Genomic DNA, 15809 nt, shown 5'->3' with positions numbered 1-15809 from the left:
TTACTTGCCTATCTCGCTTTAGATTTTTCTTTCTGGGTGTGGACGCAAGCTTATCCGTCTGTGTCGGGTTCTGTGTTGTTTGTGAGACAGTGAGGTGTCGTGTAAGACGCTGGAAGGAATGGACGGTCTCAAGAGGTTGTTATTTCACATCGCTTGCTCTATGAAGGATATCAGTAACCCGGCTAGCTGCCACAAACTAGTGGGAAGACTGGTTAGTGTTCAAAACTTTTATATCGTTATACATCACAAATAACAATAAGATGAACGAGAAGCGGCCGAATGTACTGTAGCTCCACCTTATTTATTCACCTAACAGACTTTAACATGTTTTTAATCGCTTAATGCAAATATGAATGAAAAGTGAAATACGTGTGTTATACAGATTCCCAAAAGTTACCTGAAACTACAGGAGGCTGTTATCGTTGAACGTGAGAGAAGAGACGCGATGGATGAAGTTCAGTACCTGACAGATCTGGAACTGGAGCAGATTATCGAGCAGACACCAGACAGTGATATTAAAGACTATGAAGATCTACAAACTGGTAATGCAGAACTCTTTACAGCATTATTACGTTTACATTTCATCTCCTGCGATGCTAACACAATGATCCACCAATTTTCAAAATGCATGATATATCAGTGACAATATCAGCCTGTGTCGAAGTATTGGTTTAAAACATCCCCGCCACGATCGATGTGAGTCCCAGTCAGTTATCATTACGTGAATTACAACCATCGCATTTCATTCCAGCCATTAGTTTTCTTATTGAGACCGGCACCATCCTGCATTTCCCCGACACGAGTCACGGTCTGTGTAAACTCTATTTCCTGGATGCCGTGTGGTTGTCCGAGTGTCTGGAACGCATCATCAACCTGAAGGGCTCGAAGTCTGTGGCTCACAACGGCGTCATCAAAGCCGAAGATCTCCGCTTGCTACTGGTGGGAACGGGATTCACACAACAAACTGAAGAGCAGTACTTCCAGTTCCTGACCAAGTTTGAAATCGCACTACCCGTCGCCAGCAACAGGTGAATGAAACTAAACATAATGTGGGCTTAATTGTTTATCCGTATTTTTATCAAATTAATTTACACTTTACAAAAGTGAGTTTAGACGCAAACCCGTCCGCTAAACGAAACTCATCATTGTTTGAAATGTGATGAATCACCATTTGTTTTCATGTTCACAGTTATCTGTTGCCACACCTTTTACCTCCGAAACCTGCCATGGACATCCACAGCTTTCGCCAGCAGAGCAACAACAGCATCCAGCGACACTTTAAGATGAGCTTCGTGCCCGCGGGATTCTGGGAGCGCTTTATAGCCCGAATGCTTATCAGTTTAAACCAGATGGACTTGCAGGTGAACAAATATTAGGCAATGTGCTGTATAATGAATGTGGCTACGAATGTAATTTTGCTACAACTAGCGTGCAAAACGTCAGATCGAATAAAACATTGATGTCATTGTCATGTAGCCAAGCTGAAATAACATATTTATATTCATTCTGTATTTTTTTTCTGTAATAGGCATTCGAGACCAGAAAGAACACGAAGAACCACAGGAACCGTAACACGGTGATCTACAGCTTCGCAGGGAACCAGCAGCGCCACCGATGCAGCACGTTTCGTGTCCGTCGCAGTCAAACCATCTACTGGAAGGAAGGGCTGCTGGTCACCTTTGATGGAGGATATCTGAGGTTTGTGATGAGGGAACGTTCTTCAGAAGCGTTTTTGATTTTTCTCTGTGACTCCATCTTTCACATCTTTGTTGTTGTAAGAAGAAAGGTTCTCTCGTTCTTCTCATCCACAGCGTGGAGTCCTCGGACCTGAACTGGAAGAAGAAGAAAAGTGGAGGAATCAAGATTATGTGCCAGTCGGACACGAGGGATTTCTCTGCCATGGCGTTCATCACCGATCATGTTAATTCTCTTATAGAGCAGTGGTTTCCTGGTGAGAATCATCATTTACATTCGTGTCAGCTGTTTTTATCCAAAGTCACTTACGAAATAATGGAAACGTTCCCGAGAATCGAACCTATGTGACTATATCTTGACCCACGGCGCAAAGCTGCTTCATCCTAACCTTCTGTCAGTCGACTCGACAACACAAGTAGTAAACTCGTATTGACCGTATGAGCGTTTGGGTTTATACAGCAGCAGAGATGGAGTGTATTAGTTCACGTGAAGTCTGTTAATGATGCACCGCTTCAGACATTTACATTTAGTCATTTAGCAGACGCTTTTATCCAAATCGAAGAAATGTTTGTGGGTAAACAAGCTTTCTGCTGGGTCACATTATGAGCAGATGCTTGAAGTGTGATTGAGATTAAGAAAGAAACTTCAACTGTGTGGTCACACCAAGCGCGAATGAAGCGTTAAGCGCGATTGATTTACATGTTAAGTCAATGCAAAGACGCGATAGACGCGCTTGCGGCGGTGCGAATTGAGTGTTATTCGCGTGAGTTGAAAAATCTGAACTTTGGTGAAAATTCACGCCGCGTTAACCAATCGGGAGCCTGCTCTAGTAGTGATGTGATTATGACATAGCGAGCGGAGGCAGAAATCTGAAACAACAATGAAGGAGTGCGCCTCCGAAGGATCTGAAGGACCCAGACACGGCGCTGAACGAGTCTATATGTCTATCTTTAGCCTTCCATAGCACAAAATGCGCAGCTACCCTCTCAACAAAATCCATGTCCGCCATTTCACAATTAGACGGGAGCCGCCTGGCAGAAGCCCCTCCCATGACGTGAATTTCACTCCCATGGCGCGAATGAAGCGAGCAAAAATCCAAATGTTCAAGCGTCCAACTACTCGCGAATAGCGCGTTTTGTTCGCGCAAGTCGCGCTTGGTGTGAACACACAGTAAGAAAGAAACTTTGATTGGCGCCATTCACGTCGCCTGTGCATTGACTTTGTGTGAAATGTAGTCGCGCAAATTACTTATTTTGCGTTTGGTGTGAATGCAGAATTACTGTTGAAACACATGAAGATAAAGAATGTTTGAGTTCATATTGAGGTCATCTTCAATAATACTGACGTTTGACAACAAATCTGAGCTCAGTTTAAGACATGGTTGACATCTCTTCTCAAACTCTAATGACAGAGACTCTTGTGACATTTCAGACTCTTTTTCTCTTTATGTGAGACTTGTTTTTGCTCTCATTGATGACTCGGAGAAACATCCGACATAAGGGTGGTTTATTGAGTCGTGTCTGTGCAATAGTCGTATTACTTTAGGATACATTTTGGTCGCAAGTAAACGCAATTCTTCTACCTTTCTGTATTGTAGTATAGTCTTATTCAGATTAAAAACAACCACAGAATGACACATACAAAGCCAGCACTGTGGTCTTGTGTAGATGTATGGTTTAAAACCAGCTTTGGTGTGGACCACACGAGTCTGCTTAACATTATTTGTCATTCTCTTCACAGCTCTGACAGCCAGCGAGAGCGACGGTTCTCTCCTCATCGAGCAGTACGCTCCGTGTCCGTACTGCAGCTCCGTACCCAAAATACCAGACGCTCATGCCGCCTCGCATCACAACACCGTCCACTACTTCAACATGGAGGACTGTGTCCTAGCCGCCGTGGACAAAGAGCACATCACCTGCCCCAACCATCCCAAACAACCTGTTCCTCTACAGGAGCTGGTGCCCGAGCTCTTCATGACCGACTTCCCTTCACGGTAATATAACTCTCTTCATTTAGTCAACGTACAGCGTCTACAGCAGGTTCGCCTCTCAATGTAAACCTCACACACCTGGTCCCAATATTCAGCGCTCGGATGGATTTAATGGAGCTGAATCAGAGGTGGTTTGGCTTTGCTTGAAACACAAACACGGCACTGTCAGCGGGCTGCTGTTCACTTCACAGCGTAGTCAACATGTGGTTGTGGTACATCACGTAAATTGGATTATTAATTTTGATGTTGAAACGAAAAGCAGAATTGATGGGTTTGAACTTCAAATCCTCTTTTTTTGAGCCGTACCAACCAAATCAAATCCCTTTGAGGAGCTTGTCTTGTGGTGAAGGGCTCGGTGGGGCACAAACTGGGAAGTCTGTTATATATTAAAAGTGAAAAAGAACTCCTTAATGAAATAATAAGAGCTTTTACATATTGCATTATTGAGATAGATAAATCACACACACACGTGTAAAAGCATGCAGTACACTTGACTCGTTCCTAACTGAGGTGAGTGCCCTAGCTAGACAGCATTTTGAGGCGTTATATTTACATTTAGATTTAGTCATTTAGCAGACGCTTTTATCCAAAGCGACTTACAAAGAGTTCTGGGAGAAATAAGCGATATGTCATAGAAAGAGCAAAACAATACCTGTTGAGAGGAGAGGGCTAGTGTAGGTTTTTTTCTTTTTTCATTTGTCTGTCAAGTATTCGCTTAAGAGGTGTGTTTTAGGTAGTTTTTTGAAGGTTGTATGCCACTTCTGAACCAAAGACTCCTAGGCTTCATTTTATGCAGCGGTATGTTCTTTTATAGATGAGACAATCCCAGAATTCTTTGCGGCTAATATTTTGTTGCAAAAAATTGCATTTAAGTGCGAAGTTTGGTTCTGCCAGAAAGTCAAGGGAGGCAAAATGACGTGGCAATGACATTTAATTAACAGCTTACCAGCAAATGAGAGCAAAAGAAGATGAAGGCGGGGCGGAGCTATAGGTGATGAGTGATGTAGCGTAAGATCCTTCCTGGCAGAAGTTGCGCCAAAGCTATAATTTCCACACAATGTTGCATGAAACCATAAATGCAAGAATAGGTTTTATTTTATGGGTAGTTGACAAATAAACAGCAGGTGTGTCCTGGTGTGACATAGCAAAGGTTTAGAAAAAACTAATAATTAAGATAAATCTCTCTATTGATATTATATAGACCATTTCATCGGACGCGCGACTGGACTGCCGTTAACTTCCAGTCTACAACCCTAAACCCTCCTAATACCAAAACCTAACAACTTCTTTACTAACTATTAATAAGCATCAAATTAAGAGTTTATGGAATTAATGGTTCGTTAATAGCGAGAATTGCCCCTTCACTAAAGTGTGACCATTATATTATTACTATATATTTGTATCAAATAAAGTGATTTATTGAATTTTGTTGTGTGTTTATTTTATTAAATAACAATTCGTTGGATGGGTTCTGTAGTTTGGTCACATTTAAAACCGTCGGGTACATTGACATCTAGCGGTTGAGCTTGGTATCGCAGTCTAAAATCTAAATATTGGAGAGACAAGTTTAGCCACGTAACAATTGTTCTCGGTTACTTTTGCTTGTTTTTAGAAATAATGTATTATTTGCAAATGTTTTCCGGAAGTTAAAGGAGTTTATTTGCAACAACAGATAACTCAGTTTTAACAAAATAATGAAAGTTTTTATAGTATTTAATGTATTAGTATTTTTTGAGTCATTATTATTTAATCAAGACACTACTTGCAATGCACATGCAAAAAAACTCACGTGAAGTCACATGATGAACTATAATTCTAGCCGTTGTATTGATGTGGGAACATCCGTCAGAATTTGATCACATACAGTACATGGATCACATGTTTCAAAATGTCTTAACCACATCATACGCTGGTCAGATGCATAATCATATCATGATTGTGCGAGTAACATCATTGATGTGGGATGAATGACTGTTTCTTGCTGCTGTGTGACAGGCCGTGAGAGCGCTCCGGAGATGGACTGAATTAAAAACACGTGTACGACATACTATGATCAGCCTGCTGCGAACGACTCAAACTGCGCTCCCATAGGGAGCTTTAATGAATGATGGCTGGCTTCACGAATGCTTTTTCAATGGCCAGACGTTGAGACAAGTACGGGACGGTTGTTTTCGTCTGGGCGTAAAAATTGAATCTAGAAAGAGGGCACGACAAAATGTCTGAGATCGCAATGTCTGTGTGAAATTTGCACGACAAGACACTATTCAAAATAATCGTTGTTTTCCAAAATTTTGAAAGACTTCTGAAGATGTGTGCGTGTGTGTGTTTCAGGTTGTTTCTGCTGAAGGATGATCTCGTGTGGACAGAACAGGAAGCAGATATTCTGGGTCAGGGCGGCAGTGGTACCATCATCTACAGAGCCTCACACAGAGGTCATCCGGTGGCCATCAAACGTTTTCACTTCAAGAAATGCAAGCAGCAGTCGCTCAACAGTGGAACAGGTACATTGCCATTAGTTCTGCTCGATGAGCGATTGGAAGATGTCTGATGTGATTGGTTAGTAAAGGAAACGTCTCCAGGTGAAGGTGAAAGGTCAAAGCGCTGGGATTCTACTCGGCTGTCTGTGACGGATGGAGAGAAACAGGATCTTTACTGTACAATGTCATTAATCTTCTGTTTCGTTTTTGGTTCGGTTGCCGTCTCGGTCTCTTCGTCGCCACTTACCCCCTGACCTCCTCGGCATAAACATTCATTTAACTCGGCAAGACGTCCTGGCAGGAGAAAACGGATTATATGGACTTCCGTGGTGAACAAAGATAAAAAAATGAGTCCTTACGTTTTTTTTCTCATCTGCTTCTAATGTTTGTAAGTTGTCTCGCTCTTGGTTTCTCGGCACGTTTCATGTGATGCTTCTGTCTTCCTTTACTTCATGCTGCGCTGGTTTCAGCGTTTCTCCGACCTTGCCAATCTTTCTCTTTCTCCGTTTTAGAGTCCCGCCTGTCTGAAAACTCTATGATGTGCAGTTTGTCAACTTGCACTGGAAGTAAATGCGATTAGCATGGGCGGACTTCAGACTCCACACTCTTGTGTACTAATAACGTTGCATTTTGATGCGTATATCAAAATATATCTCTCAGCAGTTTAACATGTCAGTTGATTTATTTCCCACCACACACACACGTTCTGGAGCTTTCTTTACGATAGAGACGGGTACTAAATCAAGACGACTACTCTTATGACATGACGTTTATGTTCCTTATGAATCATATCGTAGAGATTTCTGCTTTACGATTTCCTTTGGCAGTTTTTGTCAGTCACTTTCATGTACAGTATACTTGTGTTTTAAAGTCTGTAAAGGGATTGCTTATGGAAAACTGATGACATCTAACCTTCAGTATAAGTCCCTATCGCCAATGTAATACTATAGTAGTAATAATATAATCATCATCATAATACATATTTATTATTTAATTATTTAATAATGTACCATTACAAATAAATTATCTGAATTGATTTAATAAATACATTAAAAAGTGAAGTGAATATTTTCAACAAACAGACTCCATTGCTTTTTAGTTTCCGCTTGTTTTATGATAATTCAGTTTTTGGGAAGCCAAATATTAAGAAAAAGCAGAAGGAGATTGACAATACTGTGTCCTATTAGGTTATTTCTTTTTTTCTATAATGTAGTGTGCAAATATAACCTTGACATCATCACATGTAGATATTGAGCAAGGCAAGGCAAGGCAAGTTTATTTTTATAGCACATTTCATACACAATGGTAATTCAAAGGGCTTTACATAGAAGAAATTAAAAATATCCATTTGATAAAACAGTGAAGAAATAAGAAAAATAAAAGTAACCAGTTAAGAATAAAAAATAAAATAACATAGTTTAGAAGAAATAAGAAAAATAAAAATTAACCAGTTAAGAATAAAAATAAAATAAAATATAGTTTAGAATAGATAATAAATAAAATAAAGTACAGCACAAACAGTCAGAGGCACAGTGGCACATTAATCAAATGCAAAGTTAAACAGATGTGTTTTGAGTCTGGATTTGAATGTGACTACTGTAGGAGCACATCTGATCTCTTCTGGAAGCTGCTTCCAGCTGCAGCTCGCATAATAGCTAAATGCAGACTCTCCTTGCTTGGAGAGAACTCTTGGTATTTCTAGCTGATATGATCCTAATGACCTGAGTGTTCTTTTGGGTCTGTATTCAATGAGCATATCTGCAATGTATTGAGGTCCTAGGCCATTGAACGATTTATATACCAGTAATAAAACTTTAAAATCTATCCTATATGTAACTGGTAGCCAGTGTAAGGACCTGAGGACTGGTGTGATATGATCATATTTTCTGGTTCTGCTCAGGATCCTTGCCGCAGTGTTCTGTATGAGCTGCATCTGTCTTATGGTCTTTTTGGGGAGGCCAGTAAGGAGTCCATTACAATAATCCACCCTGCTGGTGATGAAAGCATGCACTAGTTTCTCTAAGTCTTGACTGGAAACAAAGCATCTAATTCTTGCAATATGTTTCAGATGATAGTATGCTGATTTAGTTATTGCTTTGACATGACTACTGAAGCTAAGATCTGACTCTAGAGACACACCGAGATTCCTGACTTGATTTTTTGTTGTTTGACCTTTAGAGTGAAGGTACGCGTTCACCTTGAGAACTTCATCTTTATTTCCAAACGCAATGACTTCAGTTTTGTCTTTGTTTAACTGAAGAAAGTTTTGGCACATCCAACTATTTATTTCATCAATGCATTTGAGCAGGGAGTCAATGGGGCTGTAATCGATAGGCGATAGGGCTAAGTATATCTGTGTGTCGTCTGCATAGCTGTGGTAAGCAATTTGGTTATTTCTCATTATTTGGCTCATTGGGAGCATGTACAGGTTGAATAGGAGAGGCGCAAGAATTGAGCCTTGAGGGACTCCGCATGTCATGGATGTCCACTTAGACTTATGGTCACCTATACTCACATAATAACCTCTTGCTTCTAGGTATGACCTGAACCATTTTAGGACTATCCCAGAAAGCCCCGCCCAGTTTTCCAGCCTGTCTATAAGTATGTTGTGATCGACCGTGTCAAATGCAGCACTGAGGTCGAGTAGGACCAGCACGGATAATTTGCCTGAATCAGTACTTAAGCGAATGTCGTTTACTATCTTAATGAGCGCTGTCTCTGTGCTGTGATGCGCGCGGAACCCAGATTGAAAATTGTCAAAGTATCCGTTTGAGCTTAAGAATTTGTTCAGCTGGTTGAAGACAACTTTTTCAATGATCTTACCTATGAAGGGAAGATTTGAGATCGGTCTATAGTTGTTTAATATGGTCTTATCCAGATTACAGTGAAATTGCAGCAGATAAAGGGTTAAGAGATGCACAGAAATATCGGCCACTTTACGAAATATCTTCTTCTGTGGTGCACTGAAGAAAAACATACACACAGTGAATAAATGATGACAGAATTTAGATTTTGGGTGAACTGTCACTTTAAAGTCCCAATGAAATAAAAAATTACAAGGCCTATTTTTTCATGAAATTTTGCAGCGTTTATTGTAAATAGTTAATCAATGTGGGTCTTTCTCTCTTAAAATTCGTTTCCCTGATATTCTTCAGTTAAAATGTGAAAATGCACGTTTCATCTTAGATGACGTATGTTAGACGGCTTGGGAGGAGCATCTGTTAACTCCTCCCCTTCAACTGTCAGTCTGCTCCTAGTTCCGTTCCAAAATGCAACGGCTGTTTTTATACATCCAATCAAATGGCAAAAAAAGAGAAAGACGACTATTTTGCATTCGAAATTCTGTTTCACACGGAAATGCGTCACAATATGCAAGTAAAAACGATGGAAACTTCCCGTTCACGGGGACTTTAAATAGGAAATGCAGTCATGAGAATGCAATACAAAAGGCATCCTGGTGGGTCCTCCACCATACATCCGTAAATGGTTTCTGTACGTCTTGTGCGATCTTTATTCAATGTCTTCGATCTCGGTGTCATAAAGCAGAACCACATATAAAACCATTTTGTGTGTTATTGTGAGCTTCCGTCAGGGCATGAAACAAACGTTTGATGGTGATGTGTGTCACAGCGTGATAGAAAGTGAACCTCTGCTCATTAAGACTTTACACTGCTGACCCCAGAACAGTTACCAGAGGCATTAAAAAACCTGCGGCTGTAAATCAGAGCTTGTACTTTCACGGCAGGGAACAGCTAGAGGTTTTCTCTTTGAGGTCAAATGTCTGACGCTGGATTTGAGTTTTATTATAGTGCTTAAGCAGAAAGATAAGTGGGAAAGTTAAACTGACCTCTAGACTAGATTTTTATTACAATATTGACAGTATTAGCTGTTGATCTTCTCTACTTTGAGTATACTGTGATATGCAAAAAGTAATGTGATAAAGTAATACTTTTAACATGGAAACACAAAGTAGTGTCGTGTAAGCACTATATCAATTCACATCCTCTTGAGGAAATATGCTTAAAAAAAGAAGAACCTTTTGGTTCCATAAAGAACCTTTAACATCTGAAAATGTAAAAAACAGTAAGAAAAAGACGTTTCTTTAAAGAGCTTTTGACTGAATGGATCTTTGTGGAACCAGAAATGGTTCTTTTATGGCATCGCTGTGAACAACCTTTTGAGCACCTTTATTTTTAAGAGCGTACAGCTACTAATCGATGTCCGAATTTTTCTCTTTGCAGACACGATGGTGAAACACCTGCAGTCTATGGACGCAGCCAGAAGTTTCTCCGAGTTTCGTCTGGAGGCGAGCATGCTTCACTCTCTTCAGCATCCCTGTATCGTGGCTCTGGTGGGCATCAGTATACACCCGCTGTGTTTCGCTCTGCAGCTCGCACCGCTGGGCAGTCTCAACACCATCCTGGAGGAACGCGCTAAAGGTCTCACATGTGAAACCGACCACTTTGGGGATTTCGCATAAAGCAGAAGTCAAAGACTTCCAAGTCGTATTGTTCAGGCAAAATACAAATGCAAGAATCAATTGAGCAGCTAATCGAGTTAACCGAAATATTTGCCTAGAACTTATTTGATTAAGTTGTAAGAAAATGTCAATTTTATTACTGTACGTGGTGTTTTTCAAAATGAGTTTACTAATTTCTTTTGTTAAATTTTAGCTTGTTACTTTCTTCAAAATACGTTCAAGTATTTGGGTTATTTATTTTGGTTAAGTTGTGAAAAACTTCGAAACAATAGTTACATTTACATTTACATTTATTCATTTGGCAGACGCTTTTATCCAAAGCGACTTACAAGTAGTTTTTTTATACAGTGGCACATTACTGCAGAGCAATCAGGGGTAAGGTGCCTTGCTCAAGGGCCCTTCAGTCATGACCTGCTGACACTGAGATTAGAACCAGCAACCTTCTGATCACAAGCCCAACGCTCTAACCATTAGGCCACAGCTGACCCGTTGTGGTCCGAGAAACTGTGATGTCTTTATCTTTTGTGACGCATCACACTTTTCCCCGGTTTCCTTCAGGTTCTCAATACGTGCCGCTGGGCCACATGCTGACCTTCAAAGTGGCCTATCAGATCGCAGCAGGCCTGGCCTATCTGCACCGGAAGAACATTATCTTCTGCGACCTCAAGTCGGACAATATCCTGGTGTGGTCTCTTGATGTGGAAGACTCCATTAACATCAAGCTGTCCGACTACGGCATCTCACGACAGTCCTTTCACGAGGGAGCTTTAGGAGTCGAGGGGACGCCCGGATATCAGGCACCTGAGATTCGACCCGGCATCGTCTATGATGAGAAGGTAAAGAAACGAAATAAAAAAGGATGAGCGTGGGTTACTCTTAAAGGTATTCCATCGCTAAGTTGAAGAACATTGAGTTTTGAATGGCACCCTGAACACAAACACACACTTCATAATTTCTCCTTCATTGATAAATCAAGTGTGTGTCGTTTGAGTCACCATTCACTGTGAATGGAGAAAGATGCAATGGAAGTGAATGGTGACTGAGGCTAACGTCAGCTCTTTTGTGTTTGGAAAAGCCTGAGGATATTTTCATTTGAGTAAACTATATCTTTACGTCACCGTTTTTGCTTGTAAACCCTTTAGCGTACCTGTCCCATTGCAAATGTTGTGTTTTTTTAGCTTGTTCTACAAACCGAAGGATGAGTCTGTTGCAATTGATGTTGTCTATCAAGCTTTATTTGTTTTAAACCTGCGATCTGCGTTTTCACGTTCATTGTTCAATCTGAGTCTGCCTTCGGGGTGTTTAAAACGGATGGATTTTTCTTTGTTGAAATTTTCGGCGCGTTGATATCCCGGTTTTAAGCTTTCAAAGAGAGATTAGAGATCCAGGCAGGTTTTTATTGTCAATACACCAAGTTGATTTGTTTTCCATTTTAACTTTCATGGATTTCATCCAACAGAGCCGAAACAATTCTTTATTTATTGCCACACAACAAGGGTCAGAGGAATCCAGAATATACAGAGACGGATAAAGAAACTACTCTTGGATTATTTATGGTTAAAGAATTTGTGATTCATAAAGTGATAAAAGGTGCAGAATTAGTAAGCCCTAACTCACAACCCTCAGTTTCATTTTTGGATGAATTATTTACTTAAATATAAATAATTACATTAAGATTGTTTAAACTGAGTCACTTTGGAAGCTGTTTCTTCCGGCATGTTCGGTCATCTGTTTGAACTTTATTAAACAAATGAGATAAAAGCATTTATTCTGAACTGAGAAAAATACGGTCAACAAAAAACTTTACAATATACAGCAAAATAATTTTCCTGTGAAATTGACATGTTCTTCTTGTAAATTGATGGTTTTTGACCGTATTTCAATAATTACCGAAAGTTTTTTGGACTTTATACGTGAAAAATCTGTAAAGAGATTACAGTACAATTCTAAGAAATGTGTTTACTGTGAAGGTATTTGAATTTGTGTGTGATTAGGTTGGAGGTCAGATGTTTTGGGAATGTGCAGATCAGGTTTTTCCTTTACGTATGCTTTCTACATCTTTCTACAAATGTGGTAAGATTGACCCTGTTATGTTTTATGGTGATTGTCTATGAACAGGACTGACCCAAAAAGGCGTTTAACAAAAACAATTGTAAACCGCTGATAAGACATGACGGCACATCTCAAATAGCGCTCGGTGTGAACGAATGGAATGAAAAATCTGTCATTAATTACTCGCACAGTAGTTGAAAGCACATTACTGTGGATCCATTGTATTGATACATTTCTGTCGTCCATCTCTGTCAGGTGGATATGTTTTCGTACGGGATGGTTCTATACGAGCTCTTGTCCGGCCGGAGACCGTGCATGGGTCAACACCTGCTTCAGATCGCTAAGAAACTGTCTAAAGGAGTGAGACCGGCGCTGGGCGGCCCGGAGGAGGTCCAGTTCCACTGTCTGCAGTCTCTCATGCAGGACTGCTGGGACACCAAACCGGAGAAGGTACGACTCAGGACATTTATTATCAGCTGGAGCTCGTAAAGAGCGCTCCCATAGGCCATCGCTGCATCTCCGCGCTGCTCATTTTTATTTCAAATTAGCCTGAAGTTGACTGTCTTTGGTGTCAGATGTTGTGTGTATACAGTAGAGTAATAATGTCTTGTTATCTGGTGTGTGTGTGTGTGTAGCGTCCTCTGGCCGCTCCTCTCTTGAGACACATGCAGGAGCCCAGTTTTGCATGTCTCAGATACCTGCTGCCCTGTCAGGAACACAGTCAGCTCTTCCTCTCGCCTCTCCAGGGAAACAGCGCTGTATTCTGGGATGGAGACAATGACAGCAGGTGTGTTTGGGTACACTTCTTAGGGTACGGTACTATAAAAACATGGCATTTCTTGTCAAAATGAAGGGTTGTGTGGGAGTTTGGCAGCTTTGGATATCCTGGTCTGATTTGAAATTTAGGAAATTTGGTGGTTTAGTAATGGACAGCTGGGTTTTAATAGCGATTAGCATGTTAACGGTGCAACATGTTCTGATAAAGGTTAAAATACACAGTTGAATGGAAAAATGATCTTTCACTTGGATTTAACTATCTTTATTAGAGATTCACAGATATATTGGCCAATAATCGGTATCTGTTAACACTATCTGCCGATAGTTAAAAACAGCCGATGATCAGGGCCGATATATCCTGTGGATTGAAAGTGGACGGGAAAATGCAATGGATTTTTGCTCTGTATGTAGAAAATGATAAGAAACATCACCAGTTTGATGTTTAATATTAATAGTCATTATATGATTAAATAACATTCAGAAAGTTAAGAAATATCAATAAAATCTTCAGAATCTGTTTTGACAGATATCACTCAGAATAATCGGCAATCCTATCGGTTGAGAAATGTATTATCTGGACATTACAAATTTTTGTCAATAATTTAAACGATTCAATGGTCTGTTTGAAAACCCGATTCTTTAAAGGATTTTAATGCTTCCCGTCAGATGGTTCTTTAATGCACAGCTAGTCGTGGATTATAATTTATACATACAAAGCAAAAATCCAATGCATTTTCCTGTCCACTTTCAATCCACAGGATATATCGGCTGTTTTTTAACTATCGGACGATAGTGTGAAAGATTGCTTTTGTTAACAGATACCGATAATTGGCGGACATATCGGTGAATCTCTAATAAAGATAGTTAAATCCAAGTGAAAGATTATTTTCCCCATTAAACTGTGTTTAACCTTTATCAGAACATGTTGCACCGTTAACATGCTAATCGCTATTAAAACCCAGCTGTCCATTACTAAACCACCAAATTTCCTAAATTTAGCACCTATTGTACTATTGCTCTTTCTATGACATATGGCTTATTGCTCCCTGAACTCTTTGTAAGTTGCTTTTGATAAAAGTGTCTGCTAAATGACTAAATGTATATGTATTAACCAATACCTTGCGTACTGCATGAAATCAAGTTAACGTTTCTCTTTCCTTATCCACCATCTTGAAATGACGTATTTTTACTGAGTCACAGTGCATTATGGGATAGGCTGCAATTTAAAATCAGCCTCAAATGTTCTATACGAGTCGATAATTACCCACATTTCACTCCATTTACCTCATTTACACACTTTTCTGCCAGTGGCTCCTCTCCAACCGCTCATATAATCACCTTCATTAATGTCATTCTGGAGTCTCACTTTTCCACTTTCCCTTGACGTTCATTTAAAAAAATGACTCATTTGAATATTCATGAGATCCTATATACCATGTACAGCAAGTCTCTCGGGATGGCTCATCGTTGGACGGCACAGGAATCTCTCTGCTGTTATCTGCAGCACAGGTGTTTGCAATTACTGTTAGCCATCGGCGTGCCAAACGGAGCCGCGCTGCAGGAGCTTTCAATACGTCATGACGGCGAGGCAGAAGAAAGAAGGCTTTGTGTGGTTTTAATCATAGACTGAGCCTCCTAACTAGTGCATTTCTCTAAACATGGCCATAAGGGCTTATAAATACAGACCGTGTGCTGTGAGATGAATAAAGGATAAGCATTTTCACAGTCATGGTAATCCTGGAAATTTAAGGAGGAATTAAATAAACTGGTTCTGCCAATTTTATGTTAATCTTGAGTACCTGTAGAGAAGCATTGCGTTCACTCTGAAAAGTGTTTAGTTTTCTCACATTTACAGAAGGCCGATACAGCTGTATGATTATTTCCAAAGAAAGCCAACGTCCCAGAGGTGTTCCAATGGGCGGAGCTAGAGACGAGTACGCCTAGCCTCTGCGTGACGTCCGCCAGCTGTTGCATGGATGTAAATACTGTAATAAACCATGTTGTCATAACGTTAACTATGGCTTACAGTTTGATCGAGCCTAACATATATGATAACAAGAACCACAGCAGCGACAACGTCTCTATATGGGAAACATCATTATTCCTCATTAGCTTTGCAGCTATTTTAAAACCGTATCCATAATGTTTTAATTGTCTTCTGTATTTGCCCGTTTTTAAAAGGTGTAAATGCCTTAGGTGTCTTATAATGCCAAAAGAGGCTGTTGATATTTCACAAAGTTTTACTTACCGGCTGTGGTTCAGAGTCCAAAACCGTCACTTTTATCGTTTGGCATCGCTCCGTCATTTAGTTGGAAGCGACTTGAAAATCCAGAGTAAA

At 40.2% G+C, this 15809-nt stretch overlaps 1 protein-coding gene across 1 annotated transcript in view; it reads left to right on the top strand.

Annotated features, from left to right (window-relative positions):
* The window catches only part of lrrk1 (leucine-rich repeat kinase 1), a 51866-nt gene that overhangs the window by 24429 nt on the left and 11628 nt on the right, over positions 1–15809 (top strand). The window contains exons 18-29 of the mRNA XM_079457366.1: positions 91–211; positions 383–542; positions 752–1028; positions 1190–1361; positions 1529–1698; positions 1812–1951; positions 3436–3688; positions 6017–6186; positions 10404–10601; positions 11201–11478; positions 12950–13144; positions 13330–13481. Of these exons, the coding sequence (XP_079313492.1) occupies positions 91–211; positions 383–542; positions 752–1028; positions 1190–1361; positions 1529–1698; positions 1812–1951; positions 3436–3688; positions 6017–6186; positions 10404–10601; positions 11201–11478; positions 12950–13144; positions 13330–13481 (2286 nt within the window). The remainder of the gene's footprint in view (positions 1–90; positions 212–382; positions 543–751; positions 1029–1189; positions 1362–1528; positions 1699–1811; positions 1952–3435; positions 3689–6016; positions 6187–10403; positions 10602–11200; positions 11479–12949; positions 13145–13329; positions 13482–15809) is intronic.

Source organism: Barbatula barbatula, assembly GCF_947034865.1.
Source record: "Barbatula barbatula genome assembly, chromosome: 1".
NCBI lineage: Eukaryota > Metazoa > Chordata > Actinopteri > Cypriniformes > Nemacheilidae > Barbatula > Barbatula barbatula.
The sequence above is the reverse complement of the archived record's forward strand: the minus strand, read 5'-3'. Positions and strand labels throughout refer to the sequence as shown.